The sequence below is a fragment of the Chiloscyllium plagiosum genome, chromosome 42 (genome assembly GCF_004010195.1).
Source record: "Chiloscyllium plagiosum isolate BGI_BamShark_2017 chromosome 42, ASM401019v2, whole genome shotgun sequence".
Classification (NCBI taxonomy): domain Eukaryota; kingdom Metazoa; phylum Chordata; class Chondrichthyes; order Orectolobiformes; family Hemiscylliidae; genus Chiloscyllium; species Chiloscyllium plagiosum.
The window spans coordinates 1,572,252-1,593,654 of record NC_057751.1 but is presented as its reverse complement, the minus strand read 5'-3'; the positions used below and the strand labels follow the sequence as shown (position 1 = coordinate 1,593,654).

Genomic DNA, 21,403 nt, shown 5'->3' with positions numbered 1-21,403 from the left:
CGCAACCCAAAGGACTAGCCACACTACCATACATCAAGAGCATTTCCGAACTGACAGCCAGACTACTGCGACCACTAAGACTCATAACAGCACACAAACCAACAGCCACTCTCTGACAACAACTCACCAGAACGAAGGACCCGATACCCAGCATGAGCAAAACCAATGTGTTCAAAATCCCATGCAAGGACTGCACAAAACACTGCATAGGACAAACATGAAGACAGCTAACGATCCGCATCCATGAACACCAACTAGCCACGAAACGACGCAACCAGCTATCCCTAGTAGCCACACACGCAGATGACAAGAAACATGAATTCAACTGGGACAACATTACTATTATAGGACAAGCCAAACAGAGAACAGCTAGGGAATTCCTAGAGGCATGGCACTCATCCACAGATTCAATCAAAAAGCAGATCGACCTGGACCCAATATACCGACCACTGCAGTGGACAGCTGGAACTGACAACCGGAAGCGGCAGGTACAAATCACTATAAATGCCGGAGGAAATATCACAGAAGCGCTTAACAGGAGGCTCCCAAGCACTGAGGATGTCACCTAGACAGGGGACGAAACGTCTACAACACAAATTCCCAGCTCAGCGAACAGAACCACAACAATGAGCACCCAAGTTACAAATCTTCTCCCAAACTTTGAATGCCTACTTTTGTGTCATCTGCGCTCTTGAGCCTTCTATCCCTAAGTTGTTAATATAGATTGTAAATAGTTGGGGTCCAAGAAGTGAACCCTGTGGCACCCCTCTCCTTACATCTTGCCATCCAGAAAAAAAATCCATTTATCCCAACTCTCTGTCTCCTGTCCATCAGCCTGTCATCTATCCAGGCCAATAAATTCCCTTAACCCCATATGATCCAAACGTGTGAATTAATCTTTTGTGCAGCACCTTATCAAACACCTTCCAGAAGTGTTAAACTAACTCGGCAGGGGCATGGGAACCCAGATTGTAGCTTCAGGGTGCAGGGCCTGGAGTGTAGGGAGGTGAGGAACATGGCATCAATTTCCAAGGAGGGTGCCTGTAAACAGGGAAGTGGCTTGAAGTGTGTATACTTCAATGCAAGAAGTATACGAAATAAGGTAGGTGAACTTGCAGCGTGGGTTGGTACCTGGGACTTCGATGTTGTGGCTATTACGGAGACATGGCTAGAACAGGGACAGGATTGGCTGGTGCAGGTTCCAGGATTTAAATGTTTGAGTGGGGAGGGGGGGGGGGGTAAAAGAGGGGGAGGTGTGGCATTGCTTGTCAAAGATAGTATTACAGTGGTGGAAAGGACGATGGATGAGGACTTGCCATCCGAGGTAGTTTGGGCTGAGGTTAGGAATAGGAAAGGTGAGCTCACCCTGTTAGGAGTTTTTTACAGGCCTCCTAATAGTCCTAGAATCATTGAAGAAAGGATAGGGAAGGTGATTCAGGAGATGAGTGACAGTAATAGGGTGGTTGTTATGGGGGACTTTAACTTTCCTGATATTGATGGGGAAAGCTATAGCTCAAGTTCGTTAGATGGGTCAGTGTTTGTTCAATGTGTACAGGAGAGTTTCCTGTCATAATTCTTTTTATTAATTTTTTTAGTATCCCTTTGTTTATATTTGGAAGTTTCCCAGTCTTCCGTTCTGCCACAGGCCTTTGCAATATGATATAGCTTAATTTTGACTTCGTGTTGTCCTTGACTTGCTTGTTCAGCCATGGGTGGCTTTTTTCCACTGCCCCCCTGCTTTCCCATCTTTGTTTCTCTCTGGGATATAGTTTAATCGTGAGGAATTCAATAGCTCCTTAGACATCTGTGATTGCTCATCTGTTGACTTAACTTTTAGCCTTCCTGCCCAATACAGGAGCAGAATGAGGCCATTTGGCCCATCGAATCTGCTCTGCCATTCGATCATAGCTGATATATTTGTCAACCCCATTCCCTTGCCTCCTCCCCATCACGCTTTTGATCTAGTTGCCAATTAAGAACATTTCTATCTCTGGCTCACAAACACTTCGTGACTTGGCTTCCACAGCCCTCTGTGACAGTGAGATCCACAGATTCTTCACATTCTCTGACAGAAGAAATGTCTCCTCATCTCCATGCTAAAGGGTCATTTCTTTGCTCTGAGGCTGTGTCCTTGAGTACTTGTCTTTTCTCATGGTGAAAGCATCTTCTCTACATCCTCAATCAACAGGCCTCTCGGGATTTTCTAAGCTTCAGTCAGATCCCCTGTCATCCTTCTAAACTCCATTGAGTACAGACGCAGAGTCATGAACTGTTCCCTAAATGACAAGCCCTTCATCCCCAAGATCATACTTCTAAACCTCTTATGGATTCCCTTCAAGGCCAACACATCCTTCCTTAGATACAGGGTCCAAAACTGCTCACCAATTCCAAATGTGGTCTGACCAGAGCCTTCTACAGCCTTAGCAGTACATCTCCGCTCTCAAAGTAAACATTGCAGTTTCCTTCCTAACTGCCAACTGAACGAGCATGTTAACCTTAAGAGAATCCTGAGCTCGGACTCCCAAGTCCATTTGTGCTTCAGATTTCTGAAGCCTTGCCACATTTAGAAAATGGTCTGCGCCTCTATTCCTCCAGCCAAATGCAAAACCTCCTAGTTGTATTCCATCTGCCCATTCTCCGAGCCTGTCCAGGTCCTTGTGCAACCTTCCCATTTTGTCAACACTATCTGTTCCTCCACTTGTCTTTGTGCCACCAGTTGACCTTGCTTCCTCTGTCAAGCACGGAGCAGTGTGTAAATTGGGAGGAAGGATTTACAGGGGACGAGAGGAATGTGCATTCAGTTGTCTCACACATATATTCAGCATTTGGTGAAACCAGTTAGCTGTTAATAAGTATATTCGTTCCTCAACTTGTACTCTCGAGGATAATTCCAGCTTAGTTCTTGTTTCTTCACAAATAATGGCACTGAATGGAAGCTATTATCATAATCCACTGTGTACTTAGGGGATCACCAGGGCTTTTCAAGCATTTCTCTGGAGGTGTTGTTCGCAAATACTGTTCCTTGCAGAGATCTTTCAAATATTATTTACAGTCTAGGAACCCTGTTGTCAATCATACATTCTGCTTGTGAGTGCTCCAAGTTCTGACAGGATTCTATGATAAAACCAAGAATTACGGGTGCTGGAGTTCTGAAACAAACACAGAAAATGTTGGTGCAGTTGTCCAGGCCATTCAGTAGTCTGTAAGTTTCAATTAGATCCTCCCTCATCCTTCTAAACTCCATCGAGTATAGTCCCAGAGTCCACAAACATTCCTCGTATGTTCAATTTTTTCATTCCTGGGACCATTCTCATGAACCTCCTCTGAGCACGCTCCAGGGCCAGGACATCCTTCCTGAGATATGGAGCCCAAAACTGCACACAATACTCCAAATGTGGTCTGACCAGAGCCTTATAGAGCCTCAGAAGTGCATCCCTGCTTTTATATTCAAGTCCTCTCCAAATAAATGTCATCATTGCATTTGTCTTCCGAACTACTGACTCAAACTGAAAATTTACCTGGAGAGGATCCTGGACCAGGTACTGTTTTCCGTTAGTTTGCTGATGAGCGAATTATGTTTCAAGACACCCAATGAACTCTCCTGCCTGGATTTTAATACCTTTTCAAAAGACGATGCAGCACCCAAGACACTGCTGTCTTCAAGTGTCAGCCTTCGAACTGAAGTCTTGAGTGACACTGGAACTAAGGTTGTTATGACTCAGTGGGAGTGATATCGGCAGTAGCAGAGCTGTTGCTTTGAGGGCATTATTGAATACTGGGACAATAGTAGGGCTTTGAGAGGTGTATTTTGTCCAGGCTTTCTTTTGACGTGCAGGTGCCGTTGTTAGACTGGGGGTGGACAAAGTCAGAAATCACACAACATCAGCTTGGAGTCCAACAGGTTTGTTTGAAATCACAAGGCTATGGGGCAATGCTCCTTCATCGGGTGAACCCTGACCAAGGGGCAGTGCTCACAAAGCTTGTGATTTCAAATAAACCTGTTCGACTTCAATCTGATGTCTGACTGGTTTTGTTTTTGAGGCGAGGTTTTGAGCTATCAGTGCCAAGTTGCCTCTTCTAAGCCACTAAAGTGTAAACATAGCTTGTTATGCCTTTGAGATTTTGAAAAAGTTAGAACAATAGAAGCAGCATGAATGGGTGGAATCAGGCTCCCTTAGAACCAGGGTTTTCGTTTAACTTCCAGTTGTTGGGGTTTTGAAGTTGGTTATGGAAGCTGCAATATCTTTCTCTCACCTAGAATTTTCTCCTGGTGTTTTTTTTCCTTCTGGAGATATACCTCATTTGAAACAAACTACTTTACTGAATTTGCCTTTGCTAAGGCTGTGTTTATGGGGTATTCATATACTGGAGCGGTTACTGTTTCACAGTTAAATAATCTACTGTTCCATTAAGTTTCCCAATAGAGTTAATGTTATACCAATTTCTTTTGTATTTTAACTGGAGGCTAAGAATAAAGTGTTTTGCTTCAAGCTGAACCATCAAATGACTTTTGGAACACAGCACCTCACGCATACCTTTAAAAAAAGATGAAAGTTCAGGTCGAGGCTGTCTCCTTGATGCGTTTGAAGGGGGGTTTGGTCTAATCCCTAACAATATTAACAGAGCTGCTAATTAATTCTACAATAAATTCTCATGCTTTTTGTTAGTTTTTAGGTTCTGAGACATTATGGCTATTTGGATATTTTGTAATGAAGGCTGTTTATTCTGTTAAAAAAGTAATAGTGTCATTGACTGGTTGTGCTCAGAAAGTAGAGATGTGCGGCATAAAAAAAACTTAATTGATGAAGCAAGGTTGATTAGTTTAATTCAATTCAGTGAACTGTGTTGTACATTCCAGTTACAAAATTATATGTCTGTCTCTGATTAGAACAAAATTATATGTCTGTCTCTAACAACAGCGAATTGCCATTTTTGGTATTTCTTCATCTTGGCACTGAGTGTGTCGGTTGGAATATGTTTGTTGTACAGAGAATTGAAGGATTGGATTAACCTGGCCTTGTTTTGTAATTGCTGCATAGTGAGGATATTGATTGCTCATTACCTTTGAGTTTAAAACAATACAGTTACATGTGTAGCATCAGGAAGAATTTGCTTTGGCTCGGCACCATATGCCTCTCGTGGTGTGCAAATTGATTGTTGAAGCTCAAACTACTTTTGAAGGAGAGTGAGATCCTTCTGCCCACTAATGGTCTCATTCCATTTTACTGCAGTGTCGGGTTGTATGTTAACTTGAGGGTAAGCCAGCGGTTTCATCTTGCAGGAGAAAAGTGAATTCGCATTCTTGATGCTCTTTCACTGTGAAGGTAACATGAGTTCACCTGCTGCTTCCATTCCTGTAAGTTGGATTTAATATGTACTCAAATGAATGTAGTATAAGAAATAAGGTAAATGAGCTTGTCATGCAGATTGAAATTGGTAGGTACAATGTTGTGGGAATCACAGAGATGTAGCTGCAAGGGGATAGGGCTGGGAGCTGAATATCCAAGGATACATGTCCTAATCAAAAGGACAGACAAATAGGCAGCGGGGTTGGCATTACCTTCTCATGAAGGGAATGAAATTAAATTGTTAGCAAGAACTGATGTAGAGTCAGAAGATGTCGAATCTGTGTGGGTGAAGTTGAGGAAATGCCAAGGAGAAAATAACCTTATTGGAGTTGGGTACAGGCTTCTTAGCAGTACCCAACTTGGGGAAGAAAATAAATCAGGAGATAGAGAAGGCATGAAAGAAAGGCACTGTTAGAATAATCATGTCTGCAATATGCAGGTAGACTGGGAAAATCGTGATCTTTAAGGAACTGGGGGAATGTTTACTGGATGGGGTTTTTTTGGAGCAGCTTGTTGTAGTCCATCCAGTCCGGGTGATTTATCCATTGGTGAATTGATGATGTGCAATTAGGCAGGCTTGATTCTCAGCTGAAGGTGAAGAAATCCTGAGGGTGAATGACCACAAAATGAGCAAATTCACCCTGTAGTTTGAGAGGGCAAAGCTGCAATCAGATCTTCTGGTATTTCATTTGAGTGAAGATAACTATAAAAACATAAGGGAGGAGCTGGCTTGAGTTGATTGAAAGGAGAACCTAGCAGGGAAGATGGTGGAACAGCAATGTCAGAGGTTTCTTGGGGTAATTGGGGAGGACCAGCAGAAATCCATCCCAAGTTTCATAGCAAGGGGAGGATGTGGCAACCATTGCTGACAAGGGGAGTCAGGGATAGTGTAAAAGCAAAAGAGCAGCTATACAGTGTGGTGAAGATGCATGGGAAGCCAGAGGATTGGGAACCCTTTCAAAACCAGCAGAGGATAACTACAACAGCAATATGAAACGTCAGGGTAAGATAGCTGGAAATATTTCTTTAAAATTACAAGAGCCTTTTTAGATAGCTAAAATACAAGAGGCAAGGATGGACATTGGTCCACTGAAAGATGAGGCTGGAGAAGTAGTAATGGGAAACAAAGAAATGGTGGAGGAACTGAATTGGTACTTTGCATCAGTTTTTATACTGGAAAACCCCAGCTGTGGACCAGAACTTTGAGAGTCAGGAGTGCAGTGGCCAACACTAAAGGGAAGGTATTGGGGAAGCTCTAAGGTCTGAAAGTGAATAAGTCACCCAGACAAGATGGACTGCATCCCAGGGTTCTGAAGGAGATTGTGGAGACATTGGTGATGATCTTTCAGAATCATTGGAGTCAGGGAGGGTCCCAAAGATCTGGAAAGTAGCCAATGTAACACCTCTGTTTTATAAGGGTGGGGGGCAGAAGGCAGGAAACGTTTGCTCAGTTAGCCTGACCCCTTGTTGGTTGAGTTTAGAGTCCATTATTAAGGATGAGATTGCACAGTACAGTACTTGGAAGTTGAGTCAGCACAGCTTCGCCATGCCTGACAAATCTGTCAGAATTCTTTTGAGGAGGTATTGAGTAAGTTAGACTAAGAGCCAGTGGATGTGATTGATTTGGATACCAGAAGGGTTTTGACAAGCTGCCACACAGGAGGCTGCAAAGTAAGATAAGAGCCCATGGTATTAGGGGGAAGATGCTGACTGGCAGAAGGCAGAGTGGGGAGACATCTTCAGGATGGCAGCCATGACTACTGAAGTTCAGCAGGGAACTGTGTGGGGACCCCAACTGTTTGTGTTATGTATTAATGATCTGGATGAGGGAACTGAGGACATTGTTGCTAAGTTTGCAGCTGACGCAAAGATAGGTGGAGGGACAGGTCGTGTTGAGGACCCGGGGAGTTTGCAGAAAGACTTGGACAGACGTGGAGAGTGGGCAGAAAACTGACAGGTGGAATACAGCATGGGAAAATGTGAGGTTATGTACTTAGCTGGGAAGAATAGAGACATCGACTAATTTCTAAACAGGCAAAGGCTTCAGAAATCTGAAGTACAAAGCGACTTGGGAGTTCTTGTTCAGGATTCTGTTCAGGGGAACATGCAGGTTCAGTTGGCAGATAGAAAGGCAAATGCAATGTTAGCCTCCATTTCAAGAGGGCTACAATTAAAGAGCAGGGATGCATCCCTGATGCTGTAAAAGGCTCTGACCAGGTGACATGGAAATATTATGATGAGTTTTGGGACCTTTGTCTAAGTGTTGGAGGAAGTCCAGAATAGATTAACAAAAATGGTCCTGGGGATGAAAGGGCTTCTGGTCTGAGGAGAGGTTGAGGTGTCTGGGTCTGTATTGGATGGAGTTTAGAAGGATGGGGGGGGATCTAATTGAAACTTAGAGAATACTGAGAGACCTCGATAGAGTGAATGTGGAGACGATGTTTCCATGTTTAGGAGAGACTTGGACCTGAGTGCACAGCCTTGATAACTGACATGAGGAGGAATTTCTTCAGCTCAAGGGTTGTTAATCTGTGGAACTCATTACTGCGGACGGCTGTGGACGCCAAATCATTGAGAGTATTTAAGACAGATTGGTAGGTTCCCGATTCGTCAGGGGATCTAAAGGATTACCGGGAGAAAGCAGGAAAAGGATTGAATGGTGGAGCAGACTCAATGGGCCAAATGGCCTCATTCTGCTGTTTAACTTGGGGTCCTGTTCTTCATTCAGTTAACTTCACTTGGTTGGGATGCTCCATTTGACATCTGCAGGGCTGTCCCTCACATTGTGCAATTTGAGAATTGTTTCATCAATTTTGACCAAGGTTGGATCTCCTTTGCCAAAGAACCACCCATAGCTCTGCAACGTGTCATAAAAAATGGGTTTGTTTTAGTCCACATGTCCACACTGCAGGATACTGGCATATGTCAGACTTGTGGAGCAAACACCTCAGTGTCATGTTCATTGAGTGCTGGAAACAAAGTGTAATTGGTTGTAAACATTGTTTGCATGTGTCAGATGAGCTGAGCTGTGAAGAGATGTGTCAGAAAGAGCATTTTGTTTAAGGGTAGCTTGCCAGGAGAAGTGCCAGGATTGAAATGAGATTCAGCCCTGCAGTGGAGGACGTGGTCTGATATTTTTGTCAAAATCAGAAGGCATCTTCTGATGGATGATCTCACAGCCTTTTAATAACTCAATAAAGTGCCTTTTTCTGTGGAGGGGTTAAAGAGGAAAACTTCCACAACAGCAGCCATGACACAGACTGGTGCCCTCATGTTTTCACTGTGGCTTCTTGAGAACTGAAGATATGGTCGGACAGTGGGAAGCAAAGGAGACAACTGAAGAACAAGTAGATTTTGATAACAAATGAACTATGTGCTTTTTTTCTTGATCATGTATTCCTGCGTCCTCCATACCCCTGTCTTAATAAGGTTTGTTTACCTTTCACTTGTAGCAAGCAATAGATCTCGCTTTCTCCTCATGGAGAGTTAAGTTCTGGCTGCACAGGATATCACTGCAGGAGTGCCTTAGACATCTCCTCAGCCCATCCATCTTTGGCTGCCTCATGAATGATCTTCCTGCCTCTGAAGTCTGAACTCAGGGCATTCACTGATAATTGCACAATGTGCAGCACCTCAGAGAGTCAAATAGTTTGTTTCTTCATGCAGGAGAACCAGGACGTCATTCAGGCTTGGGCTGATAAGTAACGTGCAATAGCTAATGGGAAGTTGTCTCAGTGCTTAAGAAGGCACATGGGATGTTTGCCTTTATTATCAGAGGCACAGAGTTGAAGAGCAGGGAGGTGATGCTGCGACTATATAAAGTGTTGCTGAGCCACAACTGAAGGGTGCATTTCCAGAATCCTCATTGTCGGAGCAATGTGTTTGTGAAGAGGGTGCAGAGGAGTTATGCCAGGATGTTACCTGGGCTGGAGTGTTTCGCTTACAAAGAGAGATTGGGATTGTTTTATTTGGAGCAAAGGAGATTGAGAGGGGACAAGATTGAGATCGATAAGATTGAGATGGATAAAATTGAGGGGCATAGACAGACTAAGTCTGGCAGAAACTTTCCCCTCACTGGAGCAATCAGTGGTCAGGAGTGTAGGTTTAAACTGAGGGATAGGAGGTTCAGAGGGGATGTGAGACAAAATGTTTTCATCCAGATGCTGGTGGGAATCTGGAACTCACTGCCTGTAAAGATGGCAAAGGCAGAATCCTTATAACATTGATAATCTTCACATTACGCTAACAATGCCAAGGCATACAAGGTGATGGGCCAAGTGCGAGAAATGGGATTACAATTGTTGAGTGATATTTTTTACTCGTGTAAACTCAGTCAGTGGATGGGCCTTTATCTGTGCTGTTGACCTCTGATTGTATGATAGAAATGCAAGGTACTGGCCATGTTTCACAGAAATGCCCATTGGTCTCCTCTCGACATTGAGAGATGTAGAATGCCCACTGTCAACACCCTGTGCTGGGGTCTGCCTGACTCTCCATTGCTTGTCCATCATTTACAAGGAACAAATCACGAAGGGAATGGAACAAAGTCTGTTTTCCTGAACGAGTGCCCCTCCAACAACATTCATTCAGCAAGATTGACACCATTGAGGACGGAGCAGTCTTGTTGAATAAATCCATCCACCATCTTTGAATTTCACTGCCTTTGTTCCCGACGTACAACTTGAAAAACCCAGTTGGGAACAGTCCATCAATAGCAGTGCCTCACTGCTCCACAGATCATGGTATAAACTATAAATGTGTAAAAATCACTGTTTGCCTAACTGGCTGCTAGCCAGGACAAAAGCATGCCATACCAGGTTTACTCTCGATGAGAGTAAAGCTAACTATTTATACTGACACACTGAACTTCAGCAAGAGTAGTAAAAGCAAGGACTTTAATTATACCCCTTCAAAACCCACCCAAATACACACATTGACGGCAGGTGGGCTCACAACTGGTTGCAAAGTATATATGGACAAGTTAACCAAACTTCTGAAGATGAAAAGGTGAAAGCTCTTTTATTTTCTCTCTCTGTCCTGATTTTCCCAGTGATCAAGACACTCTTGTCTGTATAGTGAAGGCTGTGCTTTGCTTTAATGTTTGAACAGGGGAACTTGAATCTTTTGGGAATTCCTTTATTGAAGCCGCTTGGGGTGTTCTGTTTTTTTGCCCCATACAGAGTTGGTGAGATGATGGTGTCTGTGGCTGGCTGTTTTCATTCTCTGTTGCTCTTGCATTTGGAGCTTCATAACCCTCAGCAGCTAAGCTGGAGAGAATTTCCTGAACATAAAAGATTTATTAGTTACCATTCAGTCTCCACATGCCTCCTCCTTGCTTCTAAAAAGTAACAGATGTAACAGAAAATGACATGGAAGTGGCTGTTGAGTGTCATACCAAATGCATGAACTCTCACCCTCCCCAGAAGCTGCCTGATTTCCTGTATTTCTGCACCACTTGGTTTTAATTTCAGGTCTCCAGCATCCATAGTATTTTGCTTGTATCTAACTAAGTTTGTCAGTCTGTTTGAGCTTTTGAAACAGTGACTCCTAAGTAGAGAGATAGGAATTCACAATTGATTCGTATTCTCTTTGTGACACCTTTCACATTTGGGGATACAGACAAACTCTATTTTTCACCTGTGATCTGGTGAAAGGAGAGTAAGGCACACGGATATCTCTTCGTTCTCTCATACACTCATTGCAATATTAAGCCCACATAGCTTCATTTATCTGCAGCCAAGTAATGTCAGCATACCTGAGCAGGTTCGGTTCGAGGGAGGTTGTCCAACAGGAAGGATTTTGGTTTCAGGAGTCTGTGGTTGGCTTGAGAAATGGAGTTGCAAGCCTGATGTGGGTTGGAGTTTTGTTACAATTTATATGTGAGATGTTGGCATCACTGGCTGGGCCTGAATGTGTTGCTCATGCCTAGTTGCCCTTCTGAAGGTGGTGGTGAGCTGCCAACCCTACAGTCCACATGTTGTACCTTAACCCATAATGCCCTTTGGGGGTAAATTCTGGATTTTGACACAGAGACACTGTAAACACAAGTTCAAGATCTTGGTGCATTTGAACATGGATTGTGTCTGTGTCTGACGAGTCACAAAAAGTGCAGTTATCCGAATTCTGACTTTATGACTGAGGGAATGTCATTGATGAAGCAGCTGTGGGTAGAGACTCCAGACAGTAATTCTTGGAAGGTCTGAGAGTGGCTGTGTGACAGGTTGCACGTGCTTTGTGCAAGTTTCTTTTTCTACAGTAGAGGACTCAGCCATTTCAAGACAAGAATGCACCTGCATCATGATGTGGTCTGAAAGCTACAATCATGGGACTTATGCCAAGGGGAATTCCATGAAACACCAGGAGCGCTGAGCAGTTCTGAACACCACGCTTCAGGGAAAGGTACCGGGGGTGGGTGTAGTGCAAATTTTGGTATGATACAAGTCAAAAGTTCACAAACGCTGGCTGTATTGCCTAGAATTTAGAAGGTTAAGGGTAATTTGACTTAAGTTGGCAATCTAATGAAGGGAATTGATTTTGTAGGTCAAAGCTAATTTTGTTGGTTGGGATAGGGAGTCTCGGGATACAGTTTAAAAGCTATAGCAATGTCCTTTTTCAGGATTGAGATTACTTCACCTATATAAATCCAAAGAGTTTGGAAGTAGAGAATTCTTGCATAAATTAGAGTTGCTGGTAGATCAGTTGCATGTTTAAAAATTGATTGATAAGTTTTTGTTATGCACAGGTACTGAATTATATCCATTTCAATTGGCTTAACAATTGTCTTTGACCTTGTGGAGTCTCGCAGTTTCAGAAAACAGCTTGCCAGTATTGTCTTGAGCAATTAGAGATAGGTAATTGAGCCAGTAATACGTATAGCCTGCCAATACATCCGACCAATGAACAGAAAGTTCTGTTCTTTGCTGGTGTCCCCCAGCTCTCTCTGTTACTGTTGTGTTGTAAATTACCACTGTCACCAAATAGTTTTTTTTAAGATTTTTAAATCTGCTGGTAGAGTGGAATGGTACATGTTGCAGGAAAGGGGTGTGAGGGGGCAGTGGAGGGGAATGAAATTTCATGGTATAAGAATAATATTGGAATGCTATCCCCAAAACCAAGATGGGCCGAATAACCAGCTCACCTCTGCACCCACACTTCTCCTGCTCTGCACCACAGCTCACAAAAGCCAACCCTTCCCCTCCTCTGTTTTTGAGATAAATGTCAGGTGGAAATGCGGTTTGGAGGTCGGCTAACGTTTTGGAAGCAGCAGAAATGCCTGTCCTGAGTTTTCTGATCCTGACACACTTTATCTCAACTCCTCACATCCATCTTCAAGGTCTAGGTAGTTCTTCTATAATGTGACAGTTGTGTTCTTGTGGATCCTCACTTTCAAAACAGCGCTTAAAGTGTTGGCAATGGAATTGCATTACAGCCAACACACGTTTTAAAAGTTTGCGCTTTGCTCACAGCATCCCCAATTCGTCAATCACATTGCAGCGAAACAACGAAACGCATGTAATGGCAGAATGGCCTGTACAAGCATATATCGGACTAGTGAATGTTTTCTTGGTTAAAAAAAGCTGCATCCTTGAATTGGGAAGTTGAAGGAAATAGAGAACAATCTTAGTTAGAAATTGCAAAGACAAATTTCAAAGTTCTGTTTCCGTAAATTTAGTATTCTGTTGCAATAATTTTCATGAGCAACAGAGCCAATAATTTCAAGGAATAATCAATTCTCAAAGTGGCATGTAACATGGAAGAGCATTTTAACATGACTTTTCAGGTAATATCCACTGTGTCCAATATAAGGTTCTTCAATAGTGTGCTGTCCTCCAATCAACTGCAGACAAGGAGTAGTTTTGTGTTTGTGCTGCTCTGCTGTATGGCCCTTTATATGCACAAAATCACATTTAAAGCCAAGTTGGAAAGTACAAGTGTAGATTATTTATAGATAACGGAACTTCATTTTAAAATAGAGTTTTATTTGCTAACTGCTAATGCTGTTCAAAGGTTGTCATCAGTTCCTGATGTTGCGAGTATGTAAAGCTGAGTCTTCACTTTTACTCTGCACTGGGAGAAATTGTGTCTGGTGTGCATGAACAAATCCTGGTTTCTGAGCTTTTGCAAAAGGCAGTAGGTTTATCAAAGCAATCTGCCTGAATTTAGAGTTCTGAGGTCATTAGTAACTACTGTTGGCGATATGTCTCACCGCAATGTGTTTGATGTAATCTCGGTGGAAGAATTTTGAATTCTTAATAAAGGTGCTTTTTCTCACTCTGGAATAACAATCCATGGTCATGAAGCCAGGATTTAGCAGATGGCTTTTGCCAACCTGCAGTGGCTTGCTTTGAAGAACAGCATTTGTTGGAACAAACAAGCAAAACTGCCTCAAAAGCATCTTAGAATGGTGCATATTGACTTTTGTATTATGTATGTACATTTTATCATGTCAGTTTCCTGACCATTAAGTATAACAGTGTCTTGCTGAAAATGAGACTACAATTGTATATCAACAGTGTTAGGATCTGTATCCAATCATGGTAGAATTTTCTATTTTGGAAAATTCATGTCAAAACAAGCATATATTTTTGTTATTTGTTCGTGGGATGTGAGTGTTCCTGGCTGGACCAACACTTATTGCCTGTCTGTAATTGCCACGGGACACATGCAGGAATGATTATACTGGGGTCTGGGTTGGTGTCTGTCTGGTATGACTCCCTGATTATGACTATGTCAGGCTGGTGTTTGATTTGGCGTTAGGCCCAAACTAGTTAGTGAGAAGGACTTTGCAGGGGAGTCAGGGCTGTACCTGCTATTGTCTATTCCAGTGCCTAGGTCAATGCGAGGAGGTCTGTCTGCTTCCATTTCTTTCTTGAGACTTTGTAGTGATTGGTATACACGAGTCACTTGCTGGGCCATTTCAAAGGGCAGTTGAGAGGTAACCATGCTGCTGTTGTTCTGGGGTCACATGTAGGCCAGATCAGGTGAGGGTGGCAGATTCCTTTCCCTAAAGACCATTAGTGAGCTTAACCCAGGAGTGGTTACACTTCAGCTGTCATGCAGCAGATGCAGGGATACTCAAACCACAGGAGAGTTTATTTTTCCTGAGTCGAGGCTTTGAGTATTGAAACTGCTGCCATCTCTGTTTGGGGGATCCAGTGCCGTCGGGGTGGTAGTCCCAGCCCATGCTATACTGTACTGTGAGGCAGCTCCCTCCTGATCATCATTTGGATGTCAAAGGAGTCTGGTGAACTGGCTTCACACAGGCTGCTTCTCATCCACATTGCCCCATTTCCTTTCTCAATTTCTGTTTAAGTCTGCAGCGAAAGACCCTGCTTTGCCATTAACCTTGGTGTCTTTTGGCTCTTGTTGGTCCGAGCTCAACCCTTACAGTTTTGAGGATTTAACCTGGGTTATCCCAAACACTTGGATTCTGCTGCTCTATCCAGAGCTACAGAACCACAGCCAGATCTTTGTACCTTTGCTGAAAGTGTGCTGTTCTCAGGCATGTCATTCTTTCCCTAAGAGCCAGACAGAACTCCTTTTGCTCAGTGGGTTCCTTTGTGCTGCATTCGTTTTCTCTCGGTTCTGTCTTTGGCAGGCCCGAGCTGGGATCCTTAAAGGACTGCGGCTGCTCACTGTCCCTTATAGTGCCTCACTGGCCTTGGCCTTTAGTAATTATTCTGACAGGATAACTGTTCAGGCTGTTCCAGAGTTAAGCAAGTCTCTCCCTGTTAGTGTTAGCTCACGGACAGTATCCTCACTGACGAGGCCTGAAGCAGAACAATGCTGCAGGTGAACGAGGTGGAGGACAATTCGATATTCCTCCCACACCTCTGGTCTGAGACTTGTTGTTCAGAGCAGGTTCAGGATTGGATACAGTTTCATACATTTTGGAATGGGTAGCCCTGGTGTCCCTGAGTTAGCATAATAGACTTGCTTGCCCTTGGGGATACTGAAGACAAAATCCTGCAGCTTTACCAGCATTTCCTGGCCACATGTAGGGCAAATCTCCCCAGTGGAGAAAATGAGGACTGCAGATGCTGGAGACCAGAGTTGAAAAATGTGGTGCTAGAAAAACATAGCATGCCAGGCAGCATCCGAGGAGCAGGAGAATCGACGTTTCAGGCATAAAGAGTTTATGGCCGAAACATCGATTCTCCTGCTTCTCGGATTCTGCCTGGCCTGCTGTGTTTTTCCAGCACCACATTTTTCAACTCAGATCTCCCCCGTGGCAAGGAACCCTGTAGGTACTGGTGTGCACATTCTGGAGTATTTCTCCCAAGTCTGGTCTGGTGGATACTCACTGATCCTGTTTGTTTCCTTTATCAATCGAACATTCAGGCCGATGGCGACCTACTTTATTGCAGTGGGGCTGGGCTGCAACCCAGGTGTCCTCCTGTTTTAAAAAATTCTCAAGGTCAGGTTCGTAGGAGAGTAGTCTGACACAGAACAAACGACCAAGAGGCGAGTCTGCTAGAATGTGGGCATTTTATTCCCCGCAGCGTCGCCACAACCAACGGGTCTGGCTTATACTCACTCTACATGTTACCGGAACTGGGAGCCGTCAGTTCTCGTAGAGCGGTTGCCAACAACCCACGCTCGGCGGTTAAACGTAACCCCGGAGCAGACTCACCGAACTGGAGACTTTTCCAGCTGATATACTCTTTTCCAGATATAAACATTCATGTGAACAGCAGAGCAAGGCTAAAAAACACATTCCATTCTGGTTACATACAGATAAGAAGATTCACACGGGGAGGTGTGTAATAAGATTCACACGGGACTAAGCAACACCTCCATTCCGGTTAGATTCACACATGTATTGGGACATAATTTTTAACCGTTTCACCACATTCCACTGCTTGGCCCAATACATGTGTTACATTATGATTCACACATGTATTGGGACATAATTTTACACCACACCTCCTTAAACACTAGAGGTGGAATTGACACATCATTGTTACAGTCCCCTTCCTCTCTGCCCCTCCTACTATCCTGCTGAATTTGCAGCTCATTGTGAAAGGGTCACCCTGGGTGGTTCAATCTGACCTTGCCCATAAGCCTCTTGCCAAGTTCTCCAGCTGGGAGCTCACTCCTTCCCAAAGGTTGGGGAAGAAGGGAATTTTCAAAAACTTCCTGAAACCCTCATAGCCCCTCAATGGTGTGGTGTATCTTGTCAGAATTGACCCACCCGAACACTAAAAGCTGTTTGTTTTCACCGTTCAGAATCTCTAACTGTACTTTGGGTTCCTTATGTGCACCCCTGAATTGCTACCAATATCTTCCTAGGATCAACTCATTTTCCAGTTAGTATGGCCCCTTTTGTTTCCTTATATCCAAGAGATATAGAATCCCGACAGTGTGGCAACAGGCCATTTGACCCCTCGAGTCCACACCAACCTTGTGTAAAGCAACCCATCCAGACCCACTCTCTCCCCCCGTCACCACCCTATCCTAGTCCCCCTGTATTTCCCACGGCTAACCAACCTAACCGACACATCCTTGAACACTATGGGTAATTTAGCATGGCCAGTTCACCTAACCAGTATATCTTTGGGCTGTGGGAGGAAACCCACGCAGGCACAGGGAGAATGTGCAAACTCCACACAGACAGTCGTCTGAGGATGGAATCGAAATCCAGCTCCCTGGTGTTGTGAGGCAGCAGTACTAACCATTGAGCCACCATGCCACCCCTCAGGCTCAACTTAGGTCAGATCGCGATGGCCTTTGCTTTTAACTGACTCTGAATCCTGTGCTTCCACACCGCTTATGGTCACTGTAACTGTTCATATACTTTATTAAAAGCAATGGCAAAGATTCCCCATGATCCTCTTAAAATCCAGCAAGAAACTGTCTGTCTGTCTCTCCCTGACTCACTCACTCTCTCTTGCTTGTGCCCCCACCCAAACTTCCTCCTTTCTCACGCTAACTCGCTCTCACATCCTCCCTGTCTCTTGGTCTTCCCCCTCACATTCCCTGTATTTTCCATACTGGTCATGGGGCATGGATCATCTTCAGAAGATAATTCATCAAATTTCTGTTCTGGAATGGAATTGTGTGTTGGTGCTCAGACAGCACTTAAGAAGATTTCCCTCCATTTAACCCCAACAGACAGTTTTGTTTCTAATTTCCGAGCTGTTTCTGTTCACCATAGCTAATAGTTCAGCACTGAAACAAATCTGTTCTCTGAGCACCTTGCCTATTTTGTAATGTTGGAGCAAGAAACTTCTGTTGAGGTTGCTCAGTTTGTTTTTCGGATTATTTAGATTAGATAACTGACAGTGTGGAACCAGGCCCGTCGGCCCAGCAAGTCCACACCGACCCGCCGAAGCGCAACCCACCCAGACCCAATCCCCCACATTTACCCCTTCACCTAACTCTATGGCCAATTTAGCATGGCCAATTCACCTGACCTGCACATTTTTGGACTGTGGGAGGAAACCGGAGCACCCGGAGGAAAACCACGCAGACACAGGGAGAATGTGCAAACTCCACACAGTCACCTGAGGCGGGAATTGAACCCAGGTCTCTGGCAGTGTGAGGCAGCAGTGCTGACCACTGTGCCACCGTGCCACCCACAGCTATCCCATTTTCTCCTTTGGTTTCCAATCAGTTTATTTTGTCTTGTTTATGATACTTGGTACTTTGTAGAATCTTATACCCTTCAGTCAAATATTTGGTTCATTTTGTTTCACAAGAATTATGATGGCATAGAAAGCAGCCATATCTGCATTTTCCAAATCAGCATCATGACTTAGTGCCACTCTGTTGCCCTTTCCCCTTAAACCTGCATATTATTTCTATTTAACTAATTATCTAATGTCTTCTTGTGTGACTTGATTGAACTTACCTGCACCGCAACTCCAGCCAGTGTGTTCCAGGTCCAAGCCATTCACTTCTCACTGTCATCTTTGGCAAATCGGTTCAGTCTGTCCCCTCTCATTCTTCTTCCATTTATGAGCAGGGAATTCTCCAAGGAAAATGCAACTAACTTCACCAACTGCTTTTCTTAACTGAACTTTTTCATCCCTGGAACCACTTATACAAACCTCTTCTCCTGTCTTTAGATGGTGTTCACTCCCTTCTGAAAGGTGTGACACTCAGAACTGTAAGCAATCATCCAACTGAGGTGTAACTAATTGATTATACAAATTCAGCATCACTTTCTGCTGCTGTCATCCTGTGCTCCAGTTAATAAAACCTGTACTGGATTAACCACACTCTCCCCTTCTCTGTCTTTGTTTCAAACTTAGCTACCAGAAAATCCAAATGAAAAGAATTAAAATGGGACTTGAACGACTCAGTGTCTTACCACAGTCAAAAATATCTCCTATAATTTACAGTCAGTGAATTATTTTAAACCACAGTGAGCATTATCATGTAGGCAAACCCAGTAGCCATTGCGCCCACAGTAAGTGCAGGAAACAAAGTAAATCCCCCTCAGTTCACCTGACTGGAAATGTTGACTGAGGGTGCCATAATGACCAGAGATAATGATCCCCGCTAATTCAACTCGGGCCATGGGATCTTTTATATTCATCTGGGAGGCTAGATGAAGACTGACTTGCATTTCTCATCCAGGAAACAGTATCCCAGGCTGTGTGGCACTCCCCAATACTGCAATGGGACTGACAGCTTGGAGTTTCTGCTTTGGTTTCAGAGATGTGAATCCAATCCTTCAGTCCAAGTGATCTTTTGAAGAAACAAAGCTCACACAAAAAGCAGTTGAGTTGTATATTTTCTCAGCACCTGGTGATTGCCGGCCGTGCTGCCATTTATTTCCCACCCTGACCAGGACCTTTGTGAACCACTGCAGTTCATGTGCTGCAGCTGTAGCCAAATGTGAGGGAGTGTGAAGGCATTGACAGACCTAGCAGAGAGTTACAATATTTGGACAGGAAGGCATTGAAGATACAGGAATAGAGTTGTGAGGGAGCATGGTGAGTGATGTGGTGAGGGGAATTTGGAGATGTTGAAGAAGTTTTGCTGAGATGCTTCTGTCCAGATTGAGTCTTGAACACAACACCTTTGATTCTGTAAGAAATGACATATTTTTCCATTTTTCTTTCCGATTTCCACCAGTTCATCTGTGTTGTTATTATTTACGTTTCGAGCCAGACAGTTTGATAGTAGCAGACAGATGAATGGACAGTGTTGTTCCCATACCATGTTAATTGACAAGATCAACAGTCCTGAGTCTGGGCTTGAAAAGGAAAAGCCTCTGGCTTGCACAAGAAAATAGTAACCTGTCTTGGTGCACTCTGGCAATACACGTTTCCTCCTCCGAACGGTGAGGCAACAGTTGGTTTAAAGAAAGGAAACTGTGTCCAGCTCCTGAGCTGCTGGCTTGGCAGTGACCCAGAACCCTAACAAAAGCTTCCAGACTGCGAATCCCAGCTTTGGCTTTCAAACCTCACTTGAAAGAGCAAAGGCATTGCTGACCTTCCATCCGTCATTTGTTTTGTCTTCAAGTTGTTACTATCCCATTGTCTCTTCCAATTCTATTTTTCCTCATCAAACTGCTTGTTCTGTGAGATTTCCCATGCACCTGAGGATGTGAAATAAACCCTATTCCTGGTTAAACTTTACAGTGGTATTGTGGGAGTATGAGAAATACACCTTTACCCTGTTTCAAAATAAAGATGGAAGTGTTAAATAACAACCTGCTTCCAGGCAGGTTCGGAGATTAAGCAGAGAAATTTGTTTGAAAATGCGTCATCTGTCCATGTTAGGAATGAAATCACCTTGTCTGCTGCTGTTAGTGAAGGTGAAGTCGCGTGTTTCACTGTAGCACTGTAAAGCCTTCTTTATAGAATCCTCCTTTGTGCATGGGATGGTTCATTGATGAAGTGGGTATGAATTGTCTGTTGCAGCCCTCGAGCTTGCCAGTTGGCGGCTCTTGTAAGCTGTGATATTGAACAAGTTTGTTCCACTCTGCCCCATTGTGGTGTAGATTTCCTGCTCTTCTTCCACTGTTTTATGTCTGCCAACTTAAACTCTCCACTCTTTTGTTTCGACAGCTTTCCTGGATTCATCAACTCTCCAGTTGTTTTTCGACTTGTACCATTCCATCCCTCCATCACTGTCTCCTCTGGTGAGTTGTACTTCTGTTTACCACTGTCCAGAGATGTGAAGGAGTTTGCCAAGTGTGACATAGCTGAGAGTGAGCTGGTGAAATGTTTAATTTGTAATCCTGATGTTCCTCACCTTGTATCATCCATTGGTGATGATTCCCTTCTGAACTCTGAGTTACATCAAGGAATGTCAAGAGCCAAGTTCAGGTTCTTATCCCATTACGGGGTTCCTGATGGGTCATGATGTTCTATGTTGGTCTTTGTCTACCAGTGTTGTTTTGGCATTAAGAAGCCCCTTCCCAAATCCCCAGCCTTGTAACTCAGTACATCACGTCTAAAACAGGACTCCATTGTTGGAGGTTTGGGGCTGGAATGCCCTCAGCTGAGGCTCTTGTCGTTTAGAAGGTAGCACAGCAACACAAAGGGTCAGTCAGCTCTGAAACCTTTTCCACGATTCAATTACTGATGTATCTCTTAACTCCCTCGGCATGCCTTAGTTCAAGATCCCTTCATTGTAAGGATCAATTTTGGTTTTGGAATATACAGTTGACTGTCCCATCAACATTTACTTGGAGGGCACTGTTTCAGATTTCCATTTTTTTTTATCTGAAGAAGTGCTTTGTGAATTTCCAACGCAATAACCTCACCCTAATTTTAAGGTGAAACTCTCTTGTGGACCTGCCCAGCTAAACAAATATTTATTTTAAATCTACCCTGCAATTGCCTGCGCCGGATGAAATTCCCATTTCATCCACATTTTCACATTTCATACCTACCCAGTATATGGGCCCTATCTGTCACCACTGTGTCTCTCTCCTGCCTCTTGTTCTGTGCTATGTCGACTCATGACAATGCTGGTTGATCATCTTTCATGTCCAACATTGTCACCTTTGATTAGTAAATTTCCAGCCGGATGCCCTTCCTGCGACTAATTCTCTCTCTTTATCAGCTCGGGACTAATATTCAGAGACAGTGTGT

At 43.8% G+C, this 21,403-nt stretch overlaps 1 protein-coding gene across 1 annotated transcript in view; it reads left to right on the top strand.

The window, feature by feature from the left end:
• Positions 1-21,403, top strand: part of xpo7 (exportin 7) — a 110,522-nt gene that overhangs the window by 50,307 nt on the left and 38,812 nt on the right. Inside the window, exon 8 of the mRNA XM_043681183.1 lies at positions 20,372-20,445. Within this exon, the coding sequence (XP_043537118.1) occupies positions 20,372-20,445 (74 nt within the window). The remainder of the gene's footprint in view (positions 1-20,371; positions 20,446-21,403) is intronic.